This window comes from Anomaloglossus baeobatrachus, chromosome 1 (genome assembly GCF_048569485.1).
Source record: "Anomaloglossus baeobatrachus isolate aAnoBae1 chromosome 1, aAnoBae1.hap1, whole genome shotgun sequence".
NCBI lineage: Eukaryota > Metazoa > Chordata > Amphibia > Anura > Aromobatidae > Anomaloglossus > Anomaloglossus baeobatrachus.
In genome coordinates, this window is record NC_134353.1 from 258,474,840 (window position 1) to 258,502,636 (window position 27,797).

Below are 27,797 nucleotides of genomic sequence, written 5' to 3' on the forward strand. Positions count from 1 at the left end.
TGATGAGGCCCAGGATGGTTCACTAAAGGTTCATATACCTTTGACACCCACAGAAAGTACCATTGGATCATTTTCCTCATTTAAAAGAATGACAAAGTCTAATATTTTTTACTTATTTGTTAGATTTACTTCTCTTTATCTACTTTTAGGACTTGTGTGAAAATGTGATATATTGTTAGGTCGAAATTATAAAGACATGTGAAGAGAATTCTAGATAGATAGATACATAATGCACATCTAACAAATTATTAAACAGTTAAATGAAATAGTTTATTGCAATTACAGTAAGTAATAGAGAAACATTATAGTACAGTATTATCATCATCCCATGAACCTATACCTTAGGTTAAGCTTATCACAAATAAGTCTCCATACTATTTCATGAACTTTACAGCACTGGAAGTTCTTCTCCAATTTAAGTGAAAGTTTGTTCCTATATTACACAATTTCATGATTTATTGGTTAGACTTTGGATTGTGAAATAACTGTACAAACACCATGATAGCTAAATTAAGAATTCAGCACATTAATTTGCAAAACGAGATAACATGATGAAATATTGTAACTTGGCAATTGTATGAAAAGGTCATTTGCTGTCATTGCACTGCCCGAAGCCAGAAATATGTGAAATTGTGTCATAGGTTTAAGCCATTAAAACATGGATATAGTTTCCATTCCAATATGGTATATTGAAATTAAAGGCACGCATACAATACAGTTTGCGGTAGAACCATGCCTTTCTACCATTACTCATCCACACACTGGCATTTCATTACACGTTTGGAAGCATTAAAAACTGTAAAGGAATCTGGAAGCTGCTTTATGTTCTTATTCTTTTGTTGCTGACTGCGTGGTTTTCTGAGTGTAATCCACTTTCTTGGGTTCTGCAAACATTGCCTTGTAAATTGTTAGAGTTTTCATGTGCGTCCTATAAAAAGAAAAACTTTATGTAAGTGAGGGTTACAAATCGGTGGCAAATGGCCTTCCATATTAGTATTTAGCTTTCTTCTCGGAGCAATATTTGAACATTACTGGAAATCAGTTTCCTCAGACTACTTTAATGTTTTTCCCACTCTAAGAAACATCTTGGCATACCACTGACCTTCTACTGAGACCTGCCTTAATTCTGTGTGGTTTTGTCAAATGTAATACATACCTGTATACACTAGCATAGATAAAGAGCTCTTTAGAAAAACTATTTCTAAAGATCTTATATCGTATGCTAATGAACGATGCCTGTAGCCCCAAGGGCGTTGCTTCCTTTGCTAGTTGCCCCCATTAGCATGTTAGTACTTCCCTGTGGGTGTGCTAACATGCTAATGAATACGCAGCATCAGAGGAAGATCTCACTGACCTCCCCGCCGCCATCGCCGCTTGATACTGGATTTCAGCTCAGTGGGCATGACCCCAGAGGTTCGGTCATACGCACTACTTTAGTTTGAAGCCAGGACGCGTACACCCGACTTCATAGTGCGCAAGACCCAAACTCCGGGGTCATGCGCTCTGAGCTGAAATCCAGCATCAAGCGGCGATGGCGGCGGAGAGGTGAGTGAGATCTCCACTGACGCTGTTCATTCATTAGCATGTTAGCACGCTCACAAGGACGTAGTAACATGCTAATGGGGGCAACTAGCAAGGGAAGCAACGCCCTTGGGGCTACTGCCCTTGCTCATTAGCATACAATATAAGATCTTTAGAAATACTTCTCTAAAAATCTCTTTTTCTATGCTAGTGTATACAGGGACGGGTAGGCAGGGATTAGCAATATGCACCTAGAACTGCTCGTGGTTCTGGGTGCATATTGAACCTGACAGGTTCCCTTTAAGGCTGGCTAAGCAGCAGTCCACACACACACCTCTGGCACTGTTTTTCTCTATATAGGAGAGAAGAACAAAGGTTATGGTAGATTAAAGTTCTACACATCTGATCATTCTTTATTAGGGATAAGCGAACCCGAACTGTAAAGTTCAGAGTTCGTACCGAACACCAAGTGTCGTTGTCTCGGATTCGAACACAGAATTTTTTAAAAAAAACCTCAATGTCAGAGTTTGGAGTTCAGATACTGTTCGTATGTTAATAAAACTGGTTGAAAGGCTGCAGCACAGTCAATAAACAAGCTTTATTGGATGTAGAAGTTTAATTATTTAAATTATTTTTTTAAATAATTTAAAAAAAAAAATGAGCCAAGGTAAAGCTGACAGCTGAGGGCTGCAGTCCAAAGTTGTCTGCTTTACCTGTGGTGATTATTAAAAATATTTTTTCCTTAATTTATTTCCTATCCCCATTTGTTTGCAGGACAATTGCCCCTATTTTGCTTCCTTTTGCAGACCCCTAGCCCTTACTATGACCACTTTACAGCCATTTTAGAGCACATAAGCTCAGGTTTCCTTTGACTTATATGGGATTGGTCAAGTTTGGGTCAAGTCAAAGCCAAAAAAACCACAAACCGAAAAACCCCGATATTTTTAATGACAAATTTAGTGCTATATAAATAAAACATGATAATTGTAATGATAAAATGTCTATTTCAACAAAAACAAACACATAACCTTCCTTTAAACACCATATACAGCACATAGATAAGCAAAGACTGTCAAGTCATTTGTACTTGTAACCCATTAATCTTCTGGGGGTAATATACTAAGATTAGCATTTTACATATCAGTCTTAGGGGTGCTTCACACACAGCGAGCTCGCTGCCGAGATCGCTGCTGAGTCACGGTTTTTGTGACGCAGCAGTGACCTCATTAGCGATCTCGCTGTGTGTGACACTGAGCAGCGATCTGGCCCCTGCTGCGAGATCGCTGCTCGTTACACACAGCCCTGGTTCGTTTTCTTCAAAGCCGCTCTCCTGCTGTGACACACAGATCGCTGTGTGTGACAGCAAGAGAGCGACAAATGAAGCGAGCAGGGAGCAGGAGCCGGCATCTGACAGCTGAGGTAAGCTGTATCCAAGATAAACATCGGGTAACCAAGGTGGTTACCCGATATTTACCTTAGTTACCAGCATCTGCAGCTCTCACGCTGCCTGTGCTGCCGGCTCCGGCTCTCTGCACATGTAGCTGCTGTACACATCGGGTTAATTAACCCGATGTGTACAGCAGCTAGGAGAGCAAGGAGCCAGCGCTAAGCAGTGTGCGCGGCTCCCTGCTCTCTGCACATGTAGCTGCATTACACATCGGGTTAATTAACCCGATGTGTACTGTAGCTATGGTAGGAGAGCAAGGAGCCAGCGCTCAGTGTGCGCGGCTCCCTGCTCCCTGCACACACAGCTGTGCGCTGGTAACTAATGTAAACATCGGGTAACCATACCCGATGTTTACCTTAGTTACCAGTCTCCGCAGCTTCCAGACGGCAGCTCCGTGCAAGCGCAGCGTCGCTTGCACGTCGCTGCTGGCTGGGGGCTGTTCACTGGTCGCTGGTGAGATCTGCCTGTTTGACAGCTCACCAGCGACCATGTAGCGATGCAGCAGCGATCCTGACCAGGTCAGATCGCTGGTCGGATCGCTGCTGCATCGCTAAGTGTGAAGGTACCCTTAAACCAAAGGATTTCATTTGTCTGATAAAGGAGTTAGTGGAGCTTTGGAAAGTCTTTTGCACTGCCTCCCACTTTTCAATAGAAAAGTGATGTAAATTGTTTAGGCAGAGTTCACATAACGCTTGACCCTACATTCCATAGCTCCATTAGGTCTTACGTCTGAACCTCCGCAAAATGGGATTCGGGTGTACAGTATGTGATGACAGGGCCATTGAGTAGAATGATGCAGACGCAATCACAGTGGGCATACGTTTTGCTGTCAGTCTCCAATATGCGCATATGGCCAACAATTAGGCCACTGAACATAGGGTCAATGTGATCTAAGTATAGTCCTAATAGGAATTCTCCACAATGATGTTTAAATTGCTGAAAATATACAATGGTAAAATCCAGCATGGTTAGCCACTTACTTTTCTTTTGTTTCCAGACTGTTCACTCATTATGGCTACTTTTGTTCCTAATGCTTTCTCAAAAACTGTAAGGAAAAAAGTAAAAGATGTTTGAGATTTTTTTTGGTTACCAGTGTTTTAAATAATTGAATAAACCCAATACTTCAGAATGTTATCTAGATTTAAAGCATATTCAACCAAAAAGAAGTTTCCTTGAACTTTCTACTCAGAAACATATACAGTGGAACCTTGCTTAACGAGAACAATTCGTTCTGGGAGTGTGCTTGTTTCCAAGTTACTTGTTCAGCAAAGCAAGATTTCCCATAGGAAATCATTGCAATTCAGACGATTCGTTCCACAACGTGTTAAATGTCCCATCCTGGTCCCCTATTCTGTCATTCCACACACACACAAACATGTACAAACACACACAAACTCACAGAAACACACACACAAACACACACACACACACAAGCACGCACGAACATATTATATGCTTACCTTCCGTTACATCGCCGGTCTCCTGGGATTTGCTGTTCTCTGGTACGGGGCCGGGCTGTGTATCGGGTTACCATAACGACGAGGGAGGAACTTCCGCAGCCAGAGCGCTGACGTCAAAGGCAGAGCCGCTTGCCTCTGATTGACCAGCGTGCTGCCTTTGAGTAGCGTCTGACAGGGGAACTTCCTGCTTCGTCGCTATGGATGCCGATGCACAGCCTGGAGTGGAGCGGAGCGGCGAACTACAGGACCCAGGAGGCCGGCGATGAAACGGAAGGTACACTATATTATATTATATTATATGCTCACCTTACCTTCTGTTCCATCACGGGCCTCCTGGGTCATGTAGTTCGCCCTGAGGACATCGCGATGTACCCGGGAACTACAAGAACCATGAGGCCGGCGGTGGAACGGAAGGTAAGGTGAGCATAATACTGTATGTGCGTGCATGCGTGTGTGTTTGTGTGTGTTTGTGCGTACATGTGTGTTTGTGTGGACTGCAAGAGCGGGTTAGAGAGCGGTGGATCTATGGAACCGGAAGTGTGTGCGGTGAGGATTTCGCTCGTACAGCAAAGCTTTCTCGTAAATCGAGTTACAAATTTACAGAAAGCTTTGCTTGTTAAGCGAAATTCTCGTTAAGTGGGTTACTCGTTAAGTGAGGTTCCACTGTATGTAACTTTTAATGTTGTAACTGGAAACTCTTATCACCATGGGGAAGAAGGAACTGACTTCCAATGAAGTCTGCCTAGAAAGTCTGCCTAGAAAGGCAGTCAGTTCTCTAATATACTGTGAATCACTAGCGTGGGTTGTTATCGTCTGGGGCAAGTATTGAACTCCCCAAACCAGTAAGAATGACCTCTGGGTGTCACTTTAAAACAAATAGTGCCCCATGAGTGCTCAGTGCAAAAGTATTAGTGCCTCTTTAAAAGTAAAAATGCCCCAAAGTGTCACCTACAAAAGTTTTCTCATCATCTTTGTGTCACCCCACACAAAAATGATACTCAGTGGTGCTGCAAAGTAATATCACTGTCCGTGCTATCTGCAATCTGTACTGGGACGTCAACTTCTTGTAAGCTGTAGACCTAGAGGACAGACAGTGAAGGGGCAGAGAGCACATGGCTTTCTGCTTTACTGCAAGTCACAGCTGTATTGGCATCATTCTGACAATAATAAAGTTCAAAATGTGACTCCTGTGTGCCACCGGCTGACACGTTGGCCAGCAGCTTGTCTCAGGAAGAACATCAGTCAGCGTCCGACCCCATACCCCAGATGTCAGCAGGTTCAGCTGACAGTATAATGTGTTTGGGGACACTGGCGGCCACAGACAGAAAAGGGCCCCTGTGCAAGAACAATGTATGAGCCCTTTTCACCCCAATAACTCAATAAAATGTACAATTCCACCTTCTTTGGAGGTAGAAATGGTCCTCCTCACCTCTTGGGCCCCTGTGCAGCCGCAGACTGCACCAATGATATGTCCGCCCCTGTATGGGGGACTTTATCCTCTTTATTTTTTGTCTGCTCTCACACTACAGTTTAAAATAAACTCACAAACAATTATTGACAATCTCTGACACACAAAATGCCAATGCAATCTGTCTAACCTTGTCCGTTGCTGATAACTGCTCATATTGCCAGTATCCAAGGCAATACCCTTTATCTTTCCTGACATGCATAAACGCAGCACAAAGATATGAGAATATTACAAATGTAAACAAAACAAGTAAAGTCTCCAGCTCCCCTTACATATATAAAGTCAAGTTTTTACTCTCTGACCATATTGAAAGTTTGCTGTGTCTCACGGATAATACAGTCACCATATACTAGATAAGAGGCCTGTGACCTGCACCTTTTCTGTTTTTTCTTGGCTCTGATCTTTTAGTCCTTATAAATAAGCTTAGTATTAACTACAGATTCCTAAGAATTTCCTTCCACCTTATTGTCTGCACTGTCATTTATTCCAAACTACCCATAAGAATGGTTGATTGTAATGCTTAGAAAATATATTCTAATATAACAAATGTATGTTTCATTCCTTATGTGTATAATGCATTTTGATACATTTCTGGAAACTTTTTGCACATTTCAATTTATACATAGCTCGTCAAGGGTTTGGGAAGCCGTCCCCCTAGGTACATTTCAATTCATACATTGCTGTCCCCCTAGGTACATTTTTGACGGGAATATTTCCTTCATAGAGGTTTGACGTTATAAAATATTCTCATACCACGTCCTTACCAGTAAGTAGTTCATCTATAATATCCACCACCATCTTAGCATCTTCCTTGGTAAAGCACATCGGAGGCTTAAATTTAAGAACATTTCTATGGGGGCCATCTGCACTAAGAAGAATATGTTTTTCTTTCAACCTACAAAATACAGAAAAAAAATTAAAGTATTTTTTCCTTTTATGCCATACTTAATTTTCCAAAAATGCAAAACCATAAAACATTCAGAAAATAAAAAGATAAAAACCAATATCATGGATTACTTATAATAACTTCCAGTTAAAAAAATAATCATTCCATGTAACCTATAGTTATGAGTTGTCCATTCAAACAGGTTGTCTACAGCTTTTATATTGATGGCCTGTCCTCTGGATAGATTATCAATATCAGATCAGTGAGCGTCTGCACCAGAAAGCCCTATTGATCAACAGTTTTCATTTCCATTAATGTATAGAGCAAAGCACATTAGCGTCACACACTATTTAATGGCAACTACAAGACACTGCAAATGTGTAATGGAACTGTCGCGACTTCTCTCTGTACATTCTTTACATACAGCCACTGGAATAGGTGAGGTTCCTGGTTAACCACTATAAAAATCATACATGTAGAATATATTAGAATAATTTAGCTTCCAGAGAAAAAATATTTATTTTGTATGCAAATTAGAGGATTTTGGTGCAACTTGGTGTGGCCAATGGCTCTGTGCACCGTTACGCACCCTCAATTTGTATTCTGAGCACACTGTCATATCTTTGTTTCCTTTACTCAAGTGAGTCCTGTCTGCTGTTCTGCACCTCTGCAATGACACTGCAGGAGCCTGGCCATGCTCAGTGTCAGTGTGTGCTCTTACACTGGCTCCAAACCTGAGAGCGCACACTGACACTAAGCATAACTAGGCTCCTGCATTGTCACTGTGGAGGTTCAGAGCCGCTGATTGAGTTCAGGCGGTGTTCACTTGTGCACTGTCAATCAAAATATGATAAAGTGCTCAGTATGCAAGCAGAAGGGCATAATGGTCTACTGAGTCCGTGGCCATGACACGGGTGCACCGAAGATTAAGAACAGAGGGGATCCTCATCTCTTGACTAGTGTGATTAGTGTGCAGCGTGGTTTCAATGAAAATCTCTCCTGTCCTGCTTTATAGAGACAGCCCATCGATTCGTGTAATGCACATTCTCTCCTGGAGGGGGACTGCAGGGAAATGAAACACTTTCCCAGGTTTTCTCATGGTTTAAAGCTGATTGCTGGGTTGTTGTGACCAATCAAGTATGAATTGTACAAAGCCTACAAACCCTTTAAAATGATTAATGAAAATTCAAGACAATCACAATTCAACCATCTTTACCCACCCTAGGAATGGCATGAATTGTTCAGTAATGCCAAGAAACATGTACAATGACAATGAGTTAACACAATTATCTCATTGGGAGGACAATGTCTCTTAATATATGCCCCTGCTGTGATCAGCTGAATGTTTTTTTTAAAAAAAAGCAATCACTTATATGCATAAATTATTCAGCTTATTTGAATAATTTGTCCTAATTATCATATGTAAAGTAAAGCTTTCAGGATTACTACCTTTCCTACAGTCATATGGACAAACTATCATTCACAGAATGTACACACAGTAGTGGTAAACCACTTTTGTAACAATAAGAGTCGTTAGTGGTGTAATAAATGTGGAATGTAATAAAAGTGCAGTGTGTAAATATAGATTTGCTGCACTGATAGCCACTGAGATCTTGAAAAAATATGCATGACTAGTTACTAGTTGTAGCATGATTCTCAGTATGTACAGTATAAGGCTACATTGACCCAACCATGCCTCATGGTCTGAGCAGACCATGATTCTCGGACTGTCTGGGGGGGTGGGGGGTCTCCTGACCTGAACTTCATAGCTTCACAGGCATAGATGAGTCTGTGAAGTTCAGGTTAGGAGACCCATGGATAGTCCATACATCATGTTCCATGGGATAATGTAGCCCAAGGATGAAAAATGTTATATAGTGTAACAGTATAAGTTTTTTGCCTTATGTATAAAGTCTTATTAAAAAATGTAAGCCCTATAGAGATTTTGTGATATATTTTTTTTAAATAGCAGACATAGTCTACTACATAAAGGGAAGTAATAAAACTTAATCTTCTGGTAATGACATTTTAAAATGTCCTAAGAAACTCAGCACTTATCTTTAAAGCCCCCATATACGTTAAAATTTTACAATAATGATCAATTTCAACCAAAATGCTCATTTACCCCATAAAAGCTTAAATGGGTTGTCCACTGCTTGGACAACTCCTTCTCATTCCCCTTGTTCACCCCCGTAAAAATAAATAAGCCTATACTCACCTCCGATGAGGCCGCGGTTCCAGCGATGTCTGAAGTCATGTTCCTGGACCCAACAGGACATAGTTATGACACGTGAGCCCCGCGACCAATCATCGCCATCTTCTTTGTCCCGACCTTCGAACGTTTAAGCAGGAAGTTAACTCAGCACTCACATCCTGCTCAAATGTCCAAAGGTGGGGAGACATATGCCAGGCACTGGCAGTCGCGCAAACTGCGTGTCATAACTACGGAAACGCAGCTTCAGACATCGCTGGAACAACGTCTGCACCGTAGGTGAGTATAGGCTTATTTATTTTTACTGGGGCGAGCAAAGGAATGAGAAGGGGTTTTCAAAGTAGTGGAAATCCCCTTTAAGAACAGGCTGATTGATCGCTGGCCATCGTCATTTCAAAGTCTACAATGTTTAATTTTTTTTGCCGAAAAATTAAAGACTGCTAATTCACAAATGATCCTCGGCTAAAAGATTCTTGCAGAAATATTGTTCATCTGTCATCTGGTGAACATCTATAATGACCATTATAAACTAAAATAGGCATAGCTGTGTTGGCATCAATCCTTTGTTAAATGTTTATTCGCAAATTGGGATTCTGATCTGGTATATATATCCTAAATTATATGTAAAGGATTGTTAAAAATCCACATTTAACTTTTAGGATCGCTACTTCCAATAGGTGGCGCTGCGCTAGAGTTTGTCTCCTGTCCTGGAGAGACAATTTGAATATTCATGATCATGTAACCAGCAATATACTTGAAGGCCTTGTGCGCATGCTGCTTTTTTTGCTGCATTTTTGCGTGTTTTTTTTTGGGTGCCGTTTTGGTCCCAAAACTGCATGCATTTCCTTCCCCAGCAAAGTCTATGAGATTTCAGTTTTTTTGTCCACACTTTGCAGCTTGTTTTTGGCTGTGTCTTAGTGGTGACCACAAAGATGCAGCATGTCAATTCTTTCTGTATTTTTGCCAGCGTTTTTGAGCACTTCCAGTCAATAGATTTGACTTAAAAAAAAACACACTGGGCAAAAACGCAGTAAAAAACGCAGTAAAACAGAGCAAAAAAATGCATGGTGTGCAGGGAGCCAGCGCTAAGTGGTGTACACTGGTAACTAGGATAAATATCGGGTAAGCAAGCAAAGCGCTTTGCTTAGTTACCCGATATTTACCCTTATTACCAAGTTCAGAGTTGCTGGTCGCTGGTGAGATCTGCCTGATTGACAGCTTACCAGCGACCATGTAGCGATGCACCAGCGATCCTGACCAGGTCTTATCGTGGTCGGAATCGCTGGTACGTCATTTAGTGAGACGGTACCCTTACTGTTCTGTTATCCCATTATCTTGTTGTTAACTTCATAGAATTCAGTGTATTGGGCAGGCTATATAAATCACTACAAAGACCATTTCAAAATATATATATATATACAAAATCTTTATTAACATGATTAAAAAAACATAGACATGATAAGATTATCTACGTGTGAATGAATATTGTGCAGGCTAGTCAAATGTATGGAAATATAATTTGCATATTCATTGCTCCCCCCACCTACCTGCCAGTGCATTCACTATCACTGCTGAAAGGTGGGAGGAAATATGGGTGAGGGCAGCAGTGCAAATTCAATTCAGATTTACTTGCCCTGATGTCAGCACTGAGAGGTAAGAAGATTGAATATGCAGTCTGTATTTACATATGCTTGACTAGTTACTACATCACACTGAATTTTAAGGAGCATACAAAAAGATAACAGGAGGAGGTACAGCTATAAAAGTTACTGATTCTGAAAGGTCTCCTTAAGCCCTATTTAAAGATAACATTAATATTGAACTAGAAAATCACCTGACACATTCCCTTTAGTCTAATGTATATGACGACCTTTACTTGAGATAGGAAGTGTTGCTTTTTGAAATGTTTTTACTTGGCATGGACTTGCCTCATAATCAATGAAATACTTACTTATATATGATGTGCTGCGCCTCTGCTGTGGCGGGAGTTCGCAGTTTCCTGTCTTTAACCAGATCTACACCAACGAATAAGCCAACACCTCTGAAAGAATGGAGTATAATATTTTAGTATATTTTTACAGTACATAAAGACAAGATGCATTGCAATTACGAACTAAGTGCCCTGAAGACTGCTTTCCTCTGCACAAATATTGGAACTTATCATTATCATAGGATATATTGATCAAAATGAACTTTAACCCCTTTACGACCTAGGATGTACCTATATGTCCTAGGTCATACCTGCTTTTTTAATTTACCGCACATGGCTGCTGATCTGACCAGCCGACCTGTGTAGCTAACAGTCATGGGTGGATATGAGATCCACCCACACCTGTTAACTAGTTAGATTGTGCTGTCAAACTCTGATCGCGCCATTCCCCACTGCCATCTGCGGTTCCATGACGCGATCACGGTGCGCCAATAGATTGTCATGATAGCATGGGATAAGCTGATGAACCCTGTCGCTGTCCTGACTCATGTCCTGTGAATGCTGAAAGAGTGCTGACATTCACAGGAGATCAGCATTTCTGCTGTTCAGAGGGATGCTGAAGAATTGCTCCGAACAGCAGTAATGACCAGACAGTGCAGGCTTCACCTCACCTGAGGGGACTAAAAAAATCAATAAAAAATAAGTTAGTAAAAATATGAAAAAATTAAAAAACTCCCCATTAGATTAAGGTAGGCCAAACCTGCCGATTTCTGTGGGATTACTGGGCGGAACCTAATGTGTATGCTAGCCTGCTGAGTCACCCCCAACAAAAAACGATGTAGGAGATTAGGATCAGCAATTTGTATTCAACTTTTCAACTTATTGACTGGCGGCATGATACAACTGCCAATGGGTAAACTTTTACCAATCGGAGGTTGTCTGAATAGTGGTGTATACAGGTAGACCAAAGCAAACTATGCACACTGAGCGAGCTATACAAGATCTCTCAGTGCCCATAGGCTGCCATAGTTCTCAGCAGTGCGAGTCCTGTGTACACGGGAGGATGCACCAAGAACGATGATCTTTTATGCTACATAAGAGATCATTTCACCTGAAGAATGAGTTTTTTGCTTGTTCATCTGCTTGTCGGCAGCCTGTTTATACAGCAAGGTAATAATAAAAGAAGCATTTTAGCAACGCTTGTTCACAATGATCTTGCAGTTAGAACAAATAAATAACAAGTCATGGAACATGCATTCAAGTGTATAGGAAACAAAATACTAATTGACCTAAAAATAGCTATAGACTGTGTTAGGATACTGTATATACATGGAGAAGACGTACAGTAACTGAGTCAGCACAAAAATGTGAAAGCTACAGAAAAAAACATGCAGAGAGAGGCCGAGTCTAATAAAAGTAGTATGTGTTTATTGAAATAGAAAAACACCTTTTAAAAAGGGGCTAAAAAAGTGAGAAACCAAGATGGCACCACAGCACTAATGTATGGCAGGAGGTACTGTAAATATAAAGTACACATGATGAAGCAGAAATAAATAGAAACAGACAAAATGCTAAGCTTTTAGATACAGGCTAATCAGGTTGGATGCTATTTTGTGGTGCCAGCTTGGTGTCCCATTTCTTCATCCCTTTTTAAGAAGCATTTTTCTATTTCAATAAAGATTATCTTGCAGTGTAGATGCCCCTCAACTCTGTTCTCCCTAATTGATAATACATTAAAGGGAATCTGTCACCAGGTTTGTACTACGATATCAGCATACACCATATCACCAGCCCCAGTGCTGCTGCGCTGGCTAAACCCAGGACCTTTATCCTCAAGGTATTCTCTACCAACGCTATAATCCACTCAAATTTCCATATCCCAGACACCCATCTTTATGCAACTCTTGACTATAGGGTGCTTTACACGCTGCGACATCGCTAACGATATATCGTCGGGGTCACGTCTTTAGTGATGCACATCCGGCGCCATTAGCAACATCGCAGCGTGTGACACCAAGGAGCGATGATCAACGAGCACAAAAACATGAAAAATTGTTGCTCGTTGACATGTCGCTCCTTTCCCAAATATCGTTGCTGCTGCAGGTACGATGTTGTTCATCGTTCCTGCGGCATCGCACATCGCTATGTGTGACAACGCAGGAACGATGAACATTTCCTTACCTGCGTCCACCGGAAAGGAGGAAGGAAGGAGGTGGGCGGCATGTTCCGGCCGCTCATCTCCTCTCCTTCTCTGCTATTGGACGCCTGCCGTGTAACGTCGCTGTGACGCCGCACGAACCGCCCCCTTAGAAAGGAGGTGGTTTGCCGGCCAGAGCGACGTCGCAGGAAAGGTAAGTCCGTGTGACGGGTGTTAGCAATGTTGTGCACCACGGACAGCGATTTGCCCATGATGCACAACCGACGGGGGCGGGTACGCTCGCTAGTGATATCGGTACCGATATCGCAGCGTGTAAAGTACCCTTAAGACCCAGGCGGGGGTCGAAACGTCGAATGACTTCAGTCGCCTCAATAAATTTAAAAAAAAAATTTGCCTCACAATCTATGAGTGCAGTGAATTTATTTATTATCACGGAAAGCAAGTAAGGCAGGGATAATCTCCTGCTGATAAAACACTCATTGTGTTGAAACAACAGCACGCAGCCGAATAAGTGATACATCGCTGAAATAAGTGTTTCAACTCCTACCACAAGCTGCCCTCAAATCTCAAAATAAATAGGAAAAAGCAACTGACAGATTTCCTTTAAAACTTGTTGAATGTTCATGTCTATGGAGGAGTCCTGAAAGATAGTTACCGTATCAACCAAACTAGAGTTCATCCAACAGCTATGTGAGGTGTATGGGCACCTTAGGACATTGATGAGCTTATAAGAAAGTGTTATGGGGCTGAGGCTTGCCACCTAGGCTAGAAGGTCTTTTATCCCTCTGTTTTGTTGTCGCTATGGTATGCTGTATATGACTGTTATTTATGGAAATTCCTCTCCGCAGATCTGGCTGGGTCATCTCCTCCACTGTTACTTGTCCTGTGTATGTGCTCAACTGCATTATATACTACAATATATAGTTGATATCACAGCACTTATCACATGGAGAATCACAATGTCTACACAGTGCTCATTTTAATGTTTCCCTTATTGCATTTTCAAGCAAAATGTGTATGCTACGCAGATAAAAGAAAATGTTGTCCAGCTGTTTCTCCACAGTAATTGTCAAATACTTGCAAGGAATTTTTCCACTGTATTCCACTGACGGAAGTGTCTTATACACATATGTGAGCAGAACATCTAACACCGAAATCAATCATTCTTATGAGTTGCCGTTTTACGATTCGAGGATACTAAACATGGTTATAGGGCAGACAGATGCTAACAATCATACCATTCATTCCACTTTAGGAGTATATGAGTCTGTATTCGGGAAGTGACGGCCTTCTGCTGTACTTATGCCATTAAAAGTCAGTCATTATGGAAAGTAGGAGGGAAAGGAGAAATGTGGCCAACAGAAGGACAGCTGGTGACCTTGCCCCGCAACAAGGTGTTTTGGAAATCTATTTTAGCACCAAGGCAGATTACTTTTACAGAGAGCAGTTACCTGATATCGCCGATCATCTGGTGTTTTTCTTTCTGCTCCTGCAGTAGCTCTATCAGATAGTTTCCCACTCTGGTAGCATTTCCTCGCAAATCTTCTTTTTCAATAATATCAAGAACTGCCAAGCCAATGGCACAAGACACAGGATTTCCTCCAAACTGCAAGAATAACAGAGAGCAGTATAACCATAAGTTACTGAAAAATCATTAAACTAAGCTCGGACAATGTGCAAGGGTTTTTGTTGAGTTTTGCAATTTGGGAGTGGTCCAATGTAGTAACTTTACATCGGAGGACCAGCCTGCTCATTCCATTGCAGAATAAGACTTTCCTAAAGGTCCAGTCACACTAAACAACTTACCAGCGATCCCAACAACGATAGGGATCGCTGGTAAGTTGCTAGGAGGTTGCTGGTGAGATGTCACACTGCGACGCTCCAGCGATCCCACCAGCAACCTGACCTGGCAGGGATCGCTGGAGCGTCACTACACGAGTTGCTGGTGAGCTCACCAGCAACCAGTGACCAGCCCCCAGCGCCGCGTGGAAGATGCTGCGCTTGGTAACTAAGGTAAATATCGGGTAACCAACCCGATATTTACCTTGGTTACCAGTGCACGCAGCTACACGTGCAGAGAGCAGGGAGCAGCGCACACTGAGCGCTGGCTCCTTGCTCTCCTAGTTACAGCACACATCGGGTTAATTACCCAATGTGTGCTGCAGCTAAATGTGCACAGAGCAGGGAGCAGCGCACACCGGGTGCAGCTGCACAGGGTACATATATAGGGTATAGAGTACAGGGTGCAGTTGCACAGAGCAGGGAGCAGCGCACACCGCTTAGCGCTGGCTCCCTGCTCTCCTAGTTACAGCACACATCGGGTTAATTACCCGATGTGTACTGCAGCTAAATGTGCACAGAGCAGGGAGCAGCGCACAATGCTTAGCGCTGGCTCCCTGCTCTCCTAGCTACAGCACACATCGGGTTAATTAACCCGATGTGTCCTGCAGCTACATGTGCACAGAGCAGGAGCCGGTACTGACAGTGAGAGTGGCGGAGGCTGGTAACAAAGGTAAATATCGGGTAACCAAGGACAGGGCTTCTTGGTTACCCGATGTTTACTGTGGTTACCAGCCTCCGCAGAAGCCGGCTCCTGCTGCCTGCACATTTAGTTGTTGCTCTGTCGCTGTCACACACAGTGATCTGTGCTTCACAGCGGGAGAGCAACAACTAAAAAATGGCCCAGGACATTCAGCAACAACCAACGACCTCACAGCAGGGGCCAGGTTGTTGCTGGATGTCACACACAGCGACATCACTAGCAACATCGCTGCTACGTCACAAAAGTTGTTCGTTAGCAGCGATGTTGCTAGCGATGTTGCTTAGTGTGACGGGGCCTTAAAGGCCCCTTTACACACTGAGACTTTCTAGCGATCCCACCAGCGATCCCAACCTGGCCGGGATCGCTACAAAGTCTCTGGTGAGTCGCTGGTGAGCTGTCAAACAGGCAGACCTGGCCAACGATGCAGCAGTGTTTAGAGACTTTCTAGCGATCCCGAACCTGCAGAACGACCTAGCTAGTCATTGGGGACGTGTCAAAGCAGCTATTTGAAAGGAAAGTTGCTAAAAAAGTCGTTGTAAAGGCCCCTTTACACACTGAAACTTTCTAGCGATCCCACCAGCGATCCCAACCTGGCCGGGATCGCTACAAAGTCTCTGGTGAGTTGTCAAACAGGCAAACCTGGCCAACGACGCAACAGCGATCCGGACCTACAGAACGACCTAGCTAGTCATTGGGGACATTGTAAAGCAGCTTTTTGAAAGGGAAGTCGCTAACGAAGTCGCTGTAAAGTCCCCTTTACACACTAAAACTTTGCTGCACAGCGGGAAACAAAGGACCAAAGAATGGTCCTGAACGATTTGTAGCGATCACAACTTCACAGCAGGGGCCAGGTCGCTGATGTGTTTCACGCACTGCAATGTCGCTGGGGAGGTCGCTATAACGTCACAAAACCGGTGACGTTACAGCAATGTCGTTTGCGATGTTGCAGTGTGTAAAGGGGCCTTAAGACTTCTCTGTAAATACTTATCACACACAAGATATGTGCACATCCTCTAATCAGTAACCTCATTGATTCTCTAGAGCAAAAGGTGCCTACCAGGAGTTATTCTTGGGCATTAAACCATAAAATGGACAGTCCATTGATGAATACTCCATTAGGTGTAGTTTCTCCTGTCCTGTAGTCTAATTAAAAACCAATTTTGATGCCAAGTTCCAACAGATAATACAAATCGCTGGGGTTGCTCACATGATCTGCAGCTGTAAGCACACCCTGGAAGTTTGATGGACAAGTTGCTATGCACAAATGGGCTGCAGAGTGTACTATAAATTAAAGTGCCAAGGTGTGCTTACAGCCATCTCTCACTATTCAGTGGTGACTGTAGCAGCTCCAACACACCTCTATGACTGAAAGCCGGAGGCTACAGAGAGGAATAAAGTTAATTTTCTCCTCATAGACACACTTTCAATAAGGCGGCCACACAGTATTGTAAAGCTGTTAACCTGCAGTATAACACTATATCTGTAGTTTAAAAGCATTTGGGGACATGACAAGTGGCCTTTAAAGAAGTGTTACCATTAATATTTTATTTCATTAAATGTGTGTTTATTTGCATGTAATGTAGTGTGTGTGTGTTAATATACTCACCTACCGCTCCTTTCTCTGACATCCAGCGCCATTCTGCTCCTCTTCTCTGTTATGTCACCTCTCTTCAGCAGACTCTCCGGCTTATTCTATGCTCTAAGCATCAGCTGGAAGTCTGTTTTACAATGTAATCCTATGGGGCCTTGTTCTGACGCTCCATATACTTACATTGTAAAAGTCACCTCCAGGTCACGCAGGGCGCAGTGTGACCTGGAGAGCGTGCAGAGAGGTGACATCACTGAGAAGAGGAGCAAAAAAGCGGCACTGGACAACAGGGACAGCAGTGCTGGGTGAGTATATTAATACACTAACACTACACTACATACACATATACACACATTAATAAAAAGAAATATTCATTGGAATGCTTCTTTAAAAAATGTACTATTGGGTATAATGGTTATTTGAAACACTGGACTAATTTACAGATTTTCAAGCAACTTTACAATAATTTTCTATTAAAATGTGCCCCCTTTTTCCCATTATTTAAATTTTAATAGTCTTATTGTTTATTGCTTGATGAAAAGGGGACAGTACACACAATGTGGTCTAGCAGCGGTGACAGAACTGGGTTTTTTTACTATTTTTTTTTCTCACTATTTTTTTATTATTAGTTCTATAATTCTAATTATATTCCCTTAAGCATCTTTGTAACTTACACTCTTTATATATGTATACAGGACCATTAGAAGTGCTTACTGTAGCAGTAATTCAATAACCAAATAGAAGGATTCACAGTATTTAGTGCATACATAGCTTTCAAATGACATAAAACTTTTCACAAATTTACCGTATTAAAATATTCCAAGCCGGTCGCTCCAAATGCTTCTGCAATTTCTCTGGTTGTCACCACACAAGACATTGGATGCCCATTACCGATAGGCTTTCCCATGGTGACAATGTCTGGCACAAAGTCTTCACCTTGTAGCTGAAAACTCCAAAAATGTTTTCCAACTCGTCCAAATCCAACCTGAACTTCATCAGCAATAAATACTCCTCCAGCCTTATGTACATACCTGGAAAGAAAGATCTAGAGCAATCAACCCTGGATAAATGACAGAATTACTGTATCAGTTTTCAGGGGATGTGAGCAGTATGTGTTTTGCAGTAAGTGAACCCTGTAGTGATGAATTGATCACATCGATGGGTTATGTCTCCATTCAAATTTCTGGGAAATCTTATGCATGGCTATTACACAATAGTCATACTGTTCTCATTAGAAATGTTATCTATACATCTCTTCAAACAAAAATCCACCAAGATAGTTTTTTTGAAAATGTGGGATTATGAGTAGTCTTACTAGAAACAAGTAGGTCTTATTGCAAAAGTGAGTAAAATGCCCTTGATCAGAATTGTTTATTGGGGCAATAGCCAGTAAAGGTCTCTTCCATATAGAAGCTTTGTGTAACATGAAAGGGAATATAAACAATCAATCATATGCGTCACTCTGTTGTAGTAATAGGATGGGGGCTCAGATGGGATACCACTCCCATTAAATAACAAATAGATCCAGCATGCAATAGGTTTTAATTTTGTAGTAAGTATCCAAAGTAGGCTAGTTTCACACATCCGGCTTTTCGCCGTTTTGCCAGATTCGGCGGACTCCAGTACAGAGTGATACAGTACAATGGCAGCGCGGCAACTTCCGGGTCACACACTCCGGTCACATGACAGCATGTGACCAGAGCTTGTTGCGCTGCCATTGTATTGTATACACTGTACTGAAGTGCGCCGAATCCGGCAAACCGGCGAAAAGCTGAATGTGTGAAACTAGCCGTAACATTTCTGTCTACAACTCAGACCTTCATCAGACCAAAGTAGGATATTGAATATAAAATGTCAGGTATGTAGCACAAAGGATTAAAATGCCATCTCTCCAGGGATTGTCCCCATTTCCATGCGCTATTATGCCCATATCTTTTCCATCCTTCTATTAGTGGAGCCCTACTTTAATCCTTTGTGCCACATGCCTGATACTTTATATTCAATATCACAAATTGGTCTGATGAAGGTCTGAGATGTAGACAGACACATTAATTTGGATAGTTACCACAAACTAAAAATATTTTTTTTTCTCACCATTTTAGTCAAATGTAAGAATATAATAGAGGCTGTTTTGTAGCTTTTTATTTTTAGAAGCTATCCTCGGAACAGACATGTTTGTAGCATACCATCCCTTTCTGTAAAGCCTGTACACGTACACAGTGCCATAGGGTGTGTGCTTTAGGGCAGCTACAAGGAATTGAAATTAATAGAAATAAAGATATTGATAAACTAATATAGCTTCCAGAAGTGATGCAGTATTGCCCTTCGTCAGGATAGGGGCGTAAAGAGACTTATCAAAGTATCTGGTGTATAATGTGGCTTTCCTCATTTATGTCCACCTTAAGCAGTACAATAGAGCCATTATCAGTCATTTAAATACATTGGTAATTTGAGGACTCTGCTACCATAGTCCATGCAGCAAAGCTAACAAGCACAAAACAAGAAAAAGTCAATATTTTATTTGCTACAGAGGCTATGGTGAAAACTGAAAATACCCAAAATATGTTTATAATACGATCTTGATTTTAATAACTCTATGCCATTTTCTAATGATAAATTCTCCATTAAAAAATAATGTATTTGCATCCCTGGACTCTAGAAACACATGCATGCTCCCAAATGTTATTGGTTCTTTAGTGACATGATTATTCAGCTTTGGCCTTAATGGTTGCTGCTATATTCTGGACTCTCTTTGATAACTTTTTTACATTTTAAAGAAACCCCTCATAAACTCGATACATACTCTGCCACTTTCTGGAAATAGCCGGGTGGTGGGATAATTTGACCTCCACAGCTTTGCATGGATTCAGCGATGAACGCAGCAATCTGTAGAAAAGAAAAGAAGATCAGGGCAACGCTCTACTAGAATCTGGTAAAATGTCTTCAGTCCAGGGTGTAACCTTTATTTTGAGTGTACAATAATTAATCTAAAATACCTAAATAATAATTATATTATTCTCAATCACATCATGAAGTCAGTTTGGTGGTCAGTTATTGAGTAATGTCACTTGACATCAGCCAAGACCTTCAATAAATGTCCAACAGCATAAACAATCAAAAATGTTTAGTTCATTCCTAGCTACAAAAATTATCTGTATGATAGTTCATTACAAACAACTGATTATTTCCTTGTTCTAAGAAGGGAAAATGAAGGTTATACAGAATAAAGTGATCAGTTTTATTCTTAAAAGTTATGTTTGTTTGATAAGATATTATTTGGCCTTCAACTGTATGAAAAAGATGAATTATACAGTATATTCTTCATATCTATAAATAATAATGTATATTATTACAGATTTCCTTCAGTTTTAAGGATCTTAATTGTTGGCAGGTTATAAAATAATACTGACACAATGTGATTGGAAGAGAGTTAAAGGTGAGTACATATGATTTACATACATAACTGATAAACAGGTAAATATGCCAATAAAGGAGCACATATGTCCCCCAAGGCATTGCAACATTTGTAGAAGGACTTTAATCTAGTTTCTGTAGTTAAAAATACATGCCCAAAATAAGAGATTCACAAGCCTCCATACATAGGGAAATTATTCTATACATATTCTATACATGGTTGCCAGTCCATTGAAAACACATATGGAAGCGTCTCTCCCATTCATAGAGAACTATTACATGTTGTGTGTATGATTGGTGATGGATACCCTAAGGGGTACTTTGCACACTACGACATCGCAGGTGCGATGTCGGTGGGGTCAAATCGAAAGTGACGCACATCCGGTGTCGCTGGCGATATCGGAGTGTGTAAATCGTTTTTGATACGATCAACAAGCGCAAAAGCGTCGAAATCGTATCATCGGTGTAGCGTCGGTCATTTCGATAATTTCGGAAAGGACCGATGTTACGATGTTGTTTCTCGTTCCTGCGGCAGCACACATCGCTGTGTGTGAAGCCGCAGGAGCGAGGAACATCTCCTACCTGCGTCCTGCGGGTCACGCCGGCTATGCGAAGGAAGGAGGTGGGCGGGATGTTTACGTCCCGCTCATCTCCGCCCCTCCGCTTCTATTGGCCGCCTGCCGTGTGACGTCGCTGTGACATCGCATGACCCGCCCCCTTAGGAAGGAGGCGGGTCACCGGCCAGAGCGACGTCGCAGGGCAGGTAAGTCCATGTGAAGCTGCGGCAGCTATCACAAGAGATCGCAGCTGCGACGGGGGCGGGGACTATCGCGCTCGGCATTGCAAGCATCGGATTGCAATGTCGTAGTGTGCAAAGTGCCCCTAAGACTCTATTCACATCTGTGTTAGCTATTTCCTTTGTTCTGCTCTATAATAAGAGCAAGCTAATACCAATATGGCTAATACCAAGGGTGCCAAATAACCCATTTACTATAATAGGTATGGTTGGGTATCATTCATATTGTCCATAATTTTACATGAAAAAAAAAATCGGGCAGTGCTATTTTTTCCAGCTTTTTTCATTAAATCTGTATCTAATGCTGTTATGGAGACGTTAAGGATTAAGTAATAAAATCCAATATCAGTGGACTCCTGGCAGCGTTTTCTGTCACAATTCTTCATTTATCCTTTTTGTTTATTATTCTTTCTGCTTTAATGCATGTCTTTTTCATATTTCATTTTTTTGCACCTTTTTATGCCCTGTACCTTGTTTCGTCTATTAAATCTAAAATGTAATATTATTGTTCCTCGAAAAGGAGATTATACCCTGAACTGTACCTATCAGGTGTTGGAAAAGTTGAGTGGTGTGTATCCTAGTGTATTACTCTAGTGCGTTTTGTGAATTGGATTTTATCTGAAGAAGGAATGGGTTTGCCCTCAAAATGCATTTTATAATTATAACCTACAAAAAGAAGTTTTCATTTATGAATATATCGATTATCTTCTTCCATGGATTTATTGCCATCCCTTGTTTTTCATAAACGGCCTACTGTGTAAAAGCAATTAGGCTTAGTTCTATTCACTTCGGAGGACAATCTATGGCAGCCAGTTCACAAATTCAGTCCATGAGACATAGCACCTATTCTTCCCTTTATATGAAAACTGTTCAACCTCACTCTCGATTTTGGCATGCATTCTACTCTTATGATAGTCTAGACTGTGTTGTTTAGGGTAAAGTAGAGCACAATTTTGGCGTTAAGTATCATCATCCATGATCTGAAAGAAAACAAAGCTGTGAATAATTGAATATATATGTTACTGGCAATGTGTAAAAACAGGCATTCTATAGAATACTTAAGGAACGTATACAATGCCGGAACTGGGTCGTCAAAGTATAAAATACATCAGATGTTCATAAATTTCCTAGTCATTCTATAGAATACCTAAATGACAAACAGTCGGAGTGTAGAATAATACAGGAGTGGTCCGTCCAAAACTAGGTGGACAGAGCAGGCAGCAGCAGATCTGTGAAACTGGCTCAGTTGCCCTTAGCATCCAAAAGTAGGTGGACAGAGCAGGCAGCAGCAGATCTGTGAAACTGGCTCAGTTGCGCTTAGCATTAAAATGCCATTCTAGCCTCCCGTACTCCAACAAATAGTCAGGAATGACACTTCTGATTCCTTTTTTTCCCCAAAGATATCCTGTTGTTCATTTTGCATTTCTTCTTTCATGTTTTTGACTGTTTGTTACTAAAGACTAATAGTCAGAAATGATACTTCTGTTTCTTTGTGTTTTTCCCAGTAAAGATATCCTGTTAATTTAGGATTTCTTCTTTCATTAATTTTTTGACTGTTACTTCTTTTATTAGTTTTTTGACTGTTTGTTACTAAAGATTTTCCAATCTGGGCATTATATCAGACTTTGCCAGAGCAGTTCTTGTCATTCTTTATAATATCTAGACATTTTATGTAATGGCTAACTTTTCCAATATGGGCATTTTATGTAATGCCTAGGCAAAGTATAAAACACAGATTTCATACCTTGCCTGAAAATGACAGGGATTGTATACATTGCCTAGGTATTCTATAGAATGCCGGGTTTTCATACATTGCCTGTAACATATACACTAAACAGCTGAAGAGAAGACTATAGTGCAACATCATGAGAAATCCAAAGGAAAGATATGTCTTTAGCACAGCTTGGTTAGCAACTGAGTAACGTCGGAGAAAAGGGGAAAAAAACTGACCATCAGTAAGAAGGTTTTATAAGGTCGATTCTAAATCCTCAGAGTAGTCAAAGTATTGCACAGCATTAAGACAGTCTCATAAGATTAGTAGAAAAGTATGAAACAAGTGTTTTGGCCAGCAAGGCTTGTGTTTCATAACCATCCTTTTGTCTTGGAATGAATACAAGTCTTTCTGTCCGTATGACAAAGGCTTTTTATGAGCTTTAGAGAATAAACAATACATAAATAACTCAGCTTCTAAATCTATCTATTATTCAACTATTTGGCATTCTGTATATTGTAAAGCCCATAATGCGTTACCTCCTCTACCCTAATTTCATAGTTATTGATTTTATTTAACCTAATAGAAAAGTATGTTATATTATATTATATAATTTTTAATTTTTTATATTTAATGATTTTATATATATATATAATATATATATATATATATATATATAATATATATATATTATATATATATTATATATATATAATATATATATATAATATATATATATTAATTTTATTATAATACTTAATCTTTTGAATAGTTACCAAGTGAACAATACATCTGGGAAATAAGATTCATGTAATGTAGTTTAATTATCCAGAATTTAGTATTTTTTTATGATAGCTAACACATAAATAAATGACAGAATCCTGTCGGCATGAATGTTCCAAGGAGCGTATGATTATTACATTTTGTTCTGTAAATCCAAAGCCCTTGGCAGGAGGGGAACTCATTATTAGGGCCTAAACCAGATCACAGGATATCCTTTTGGTCTTTAGCAGATGTGTAGAAACATTTCCTCAGCATACTTGGAAAAGTTATACCCCAGTCAAGAATAATAAATCCAATCCCAAAAAAAGTGCAGTGGTTGTTCAATATTTTCCGATGGGCAACACCCTTAACCGGGGACAGGAATATTGAGACTAAAAAAAGCAAAGACGTTAAACAGAATACTAGTGTTTCTGTTTGAAAGAGCGACACATAAAGACTGTGTCATTAAAATCACCTTTAAGGCTATGTGCGCACTTACCGGATTTTGCCGCGGATTTTCCGCGGATTTGCTGCATGTTTCGCTGCAGAAAATGTTCATAACATCTCTGCAGTGAATCACCAGCAAATCCTATGGAGAAAAAAAATCCTGTGCGCACTGGGCGGAATTTGACAGCTGCATGTTTTGCTGCGGAAATCCCGCAGCAAAAACAAGTGCATGTCACTTCTTTTCCGCACATCGCTGCGGGATTTCACTCCATTGACTCAATGTTAATCATGAAATCCCGCAGGGAATAACGCAGGCAGCAAATTCTGTGCGGTTCACTGCGTTTTCCTGCGTTATTCCCTGCGGTATTTTGCGGTTTACCTCCGGTAATGTGCATCACTTGCTTGCGGTTTTGCAGGGAAGTGATGTCATTACAGGAAGAGGAAGCCGTGCAGAGAGTAAACACACACACATCACAGACACATAGAACACATCACAGACACAGAACACACAGACACAGACACATAGAACACACATAGAAAGAAAACGGAAATATAGGAAAAAAAGAAGGTGGGCTCCGCTGAATATTTACCATCCAGCCGAGGTAAGCACACAGCGGCGGCCCGGTATTCTCAGGCTGGGGAGGGAGAGGGGCAGGGGTAATGTCCCCCGCCTCACTCCCCCTCCGGCAGCCGAGAATATCAGCCGCAGCTGCCCCGGCACTGTCGCATACATTATGCGGCAGCACCGGGAGTGTCCTCTGCTCTTCTTGCCACCGTGTAGCAGTGGTGACAAGGTAATACAAGGGGTTAATGGTGATGGGGGACCACCGCCATTAACCCCAGGCTTGATCATGGCAGCGTCTATGTGACAGCTGACATGATCAACCCGTAAGTAAAGTGAAAAAAACAGACACCGAAAATCCTTTATTTTAAATAAAACCAACAAGCCTCGTTAACCATTTTATTAACCCCCCCCAAGCAAAGCTCCGACATAATCCACAGCTCCGGCTCCGGCGTCCTGCACTGCTGACATCCAGCCGCGACTGTCACAGACACAGGCTGAATGCAGCAGACAGCAGAGGTAATTACCGGTCATTTCCCACGGCCGGTAATGTGAACTCACTGCCGACCGTGGGAAATGCAGCGATCTGTCCTCTATCTATCCCTCTATCTATCTGTCTGTCCTCTATCTATCTATCCCTCTATCTATTCTTCTGTCTATCTACTATCAGAATTAAATGTATTTTTTTTTTTTTTTTTTTTCTTCAATGTGCTTTATTGCATTGAATGCAATAAAGCACATCCCAACCCGCACGCGGCAAAACCGCGGCAATACCGCGAATAATACCGCGGTAAAACCGCAGCAAACCGCGGCAAACCGCATGCGGTTTTCGGGTGCGGTTTCCCGCGGTTTTTTACCGCGGGTGCGGTAATCTTTGAGGGCATGCGGAATTTTCTCAAGAAAATTCCATTTCCCAGTGCGCACAGAGCCTAATAGTCACAACCTGACACATTTTCTTTGTTGGATAGTGTCATTGCTTGGTAGTTAGAGTGTTATGATGTGTTATGATGTTGTTATCCCCCTAGGTCAGTTATGCACTCAATAAGAATACACACCAGGCTAGACCTGTCCTACTGGCTTCATTTTAACTTGATGACGCATGTATCAAATATCAAGCAAACCTGCCACAGATGCTTCCAAGGAATTACATAAGTGTCACGCAAACAGCACTTATAGTTAAATGCTAAATGGTGGGTGTGAGGGGGGCAAGAATTCATCAAGACCGATGTTTTTTATGTCAGATTTGGATTAAAATGAATCCGGTCTGGAGTAAAATGTGCTAAATTCTTTAAGAAGTGCTTTTAATGAAAGTGGTGCATGTTGCTGTAAGTCACACAATTCTGTAGTTTGAGGCTAGACTTTGCCACTCCCTGTTGCACCACCCCCTCTGCTAATGTAAAAATGCCAAATTCACCATTTTTTTGCAACTATGGGCTGTGCAAAATTTTGGGACATTTTCAACAAGTTTTTTTTTACAAGAATGACTTGATGAATTTGCCACATAGTGTTCAATTGTAGTTCACATAAGTGCCACAATGGATCTCATATGCATTCATGTCACCTATACTTCACTAAACCTATCAAATCCTTCCCTACAGCTAGATCAAAAGTTTAACATTTCTCATAACTACTTCTATCCACACAAGGGTCATGAATAGTGATGACCTCACCACAGCTAGTAACTCAATCGAGCCTTGAACATCTGAGTTTGAAAATGCTCGTTTCCCATTGACTTCCATTATACTCAATACTCGAGCCGCAGCCGAAAACCCTAACGCTTGATCGAGTAACGAGCAGTGGCGAGCACGCTCAATCATCATTAGTTATGAATACTGATATGAAGACTGACCACGGCCCTTCTGTTTGTGGTGCTCCAAATAGGATCCAATCCCTTGGTATGATATGAATGAGAGACTTGGCACTCAGATTGCTGAACAACAGCTGTGATTTTTTCTTTTGAAAATAAAAAAAAAAATCACAGCTTTTGTTCAGCAATCTGAGTTACAAGTCTCTCTTTTTCTAGTCATGAATACTGACATAATCCTTCAAAAAATCTAGTATATTATGCTCCTAATGCCATTCTGACAGTGAGTTGACAGAGACTAGTGGACTACTCCAAATTAAATTACATTTATCAGATAATTTGACTCAACTGTGGCATAAAAAGTGGAAAGTGATGGTCATTTTTCAATATTAAATTTAATAACTAGATAGATGTTTTCAACAAAAAAACCATATCATCATGTACAACCATCTAGAGATACGTCCAGTTTGTGAATCTTTAATGAAGGCAACTAAGATGGCATAGCATATAACAAAGGATGATGGTCAAGAGTTTGGCAGATCATCAATATTCTCATTGCTCCCTGAGTGTAGATGTATAGTTAGAGTCCGACACACACATATAGAGCATGGAAAATGGGCATATCTTAGGAAGTGTTAATGTGTTCTCACTAACCTGTCGATTATTTTGATGAGCCTCTTCAATGATCTCATTTACTTCATTAGCATACGCTGCTCCAGGATCCGGATGGTCTTCTCTGTATTTACCCCTGTAGGTATCAGGCGATGGAGCCTGGAACATGCATATTTTTTTTTAGTTCCTTTAAATAGCTATTTACTCAATCTCATTATTTTTTCACAATGTACAATAAATACACCATTATTGTTAATAGTTAATATACAAACAAAGTTGAACATAAAGTTTCTTTTTCTTGCATCTCTCTCTCTGCCATTCTGTGCATTCAGCTTCACTTAGTAGAATGGATGATCTTATTTTTGTATACTCAGAATACATCTTCCTGCAGCGCTTGCTTCTCTTCAGTGCTGCAGAACCCTCTCCTCTTTCTTTTGTTCCTGACAAGTCCCAATTCACCTTATGCTTCTGTGCACA

General features: G+C 41.1%; 1 protein-coding gene across 1 annotated transcript in view; it reads right to left on the reverse strand.

Annotated features, from left to right (window-relative positions):
• Positions 1-245: 245 nt before the first annotated feature.
• The window catches only part of ETNPPL (ethanolamine-phosphate phospho-lyase), a 54,367-nt gene continuing 26,815 nt past the window's right edge, over positions 246-27,797 (reverse strand). Inside the window, exons 6-13 of the mRNA XM_075336426.1 lie at positions 27,363-27,479; positions 20,016-20,098; positions 18,018-18,243; positions 14,534-14,688; positions 10,946-11,035; positions 6,661-6,791; positions 3,949-4,013; positions 246-928 (exon numbers count right to left, since the gene is read on the reverse strand). Coding sequence (XP_075192541.1) covers positions 821-928; positions 3,949-4,013; positions 6,661-6,791; positions 10,946-11,035; positions 14,534-14,688; positions 18,018-18,243; positions 20,016-20,098; positions 27,363-27,479 — 975 coding nt within the window. The 3' untranslated portion in view covers positions 246-820. The remainder of the gene's footprint in view (positions 929-3,948; positions 4,014-6,660; positions 6,792-10,945; positions 11,036-14,533; positions 14,689-18,017; positions 18,244-20,015; positions 20,099-27,362; positions 27,480-27,797) is intronic.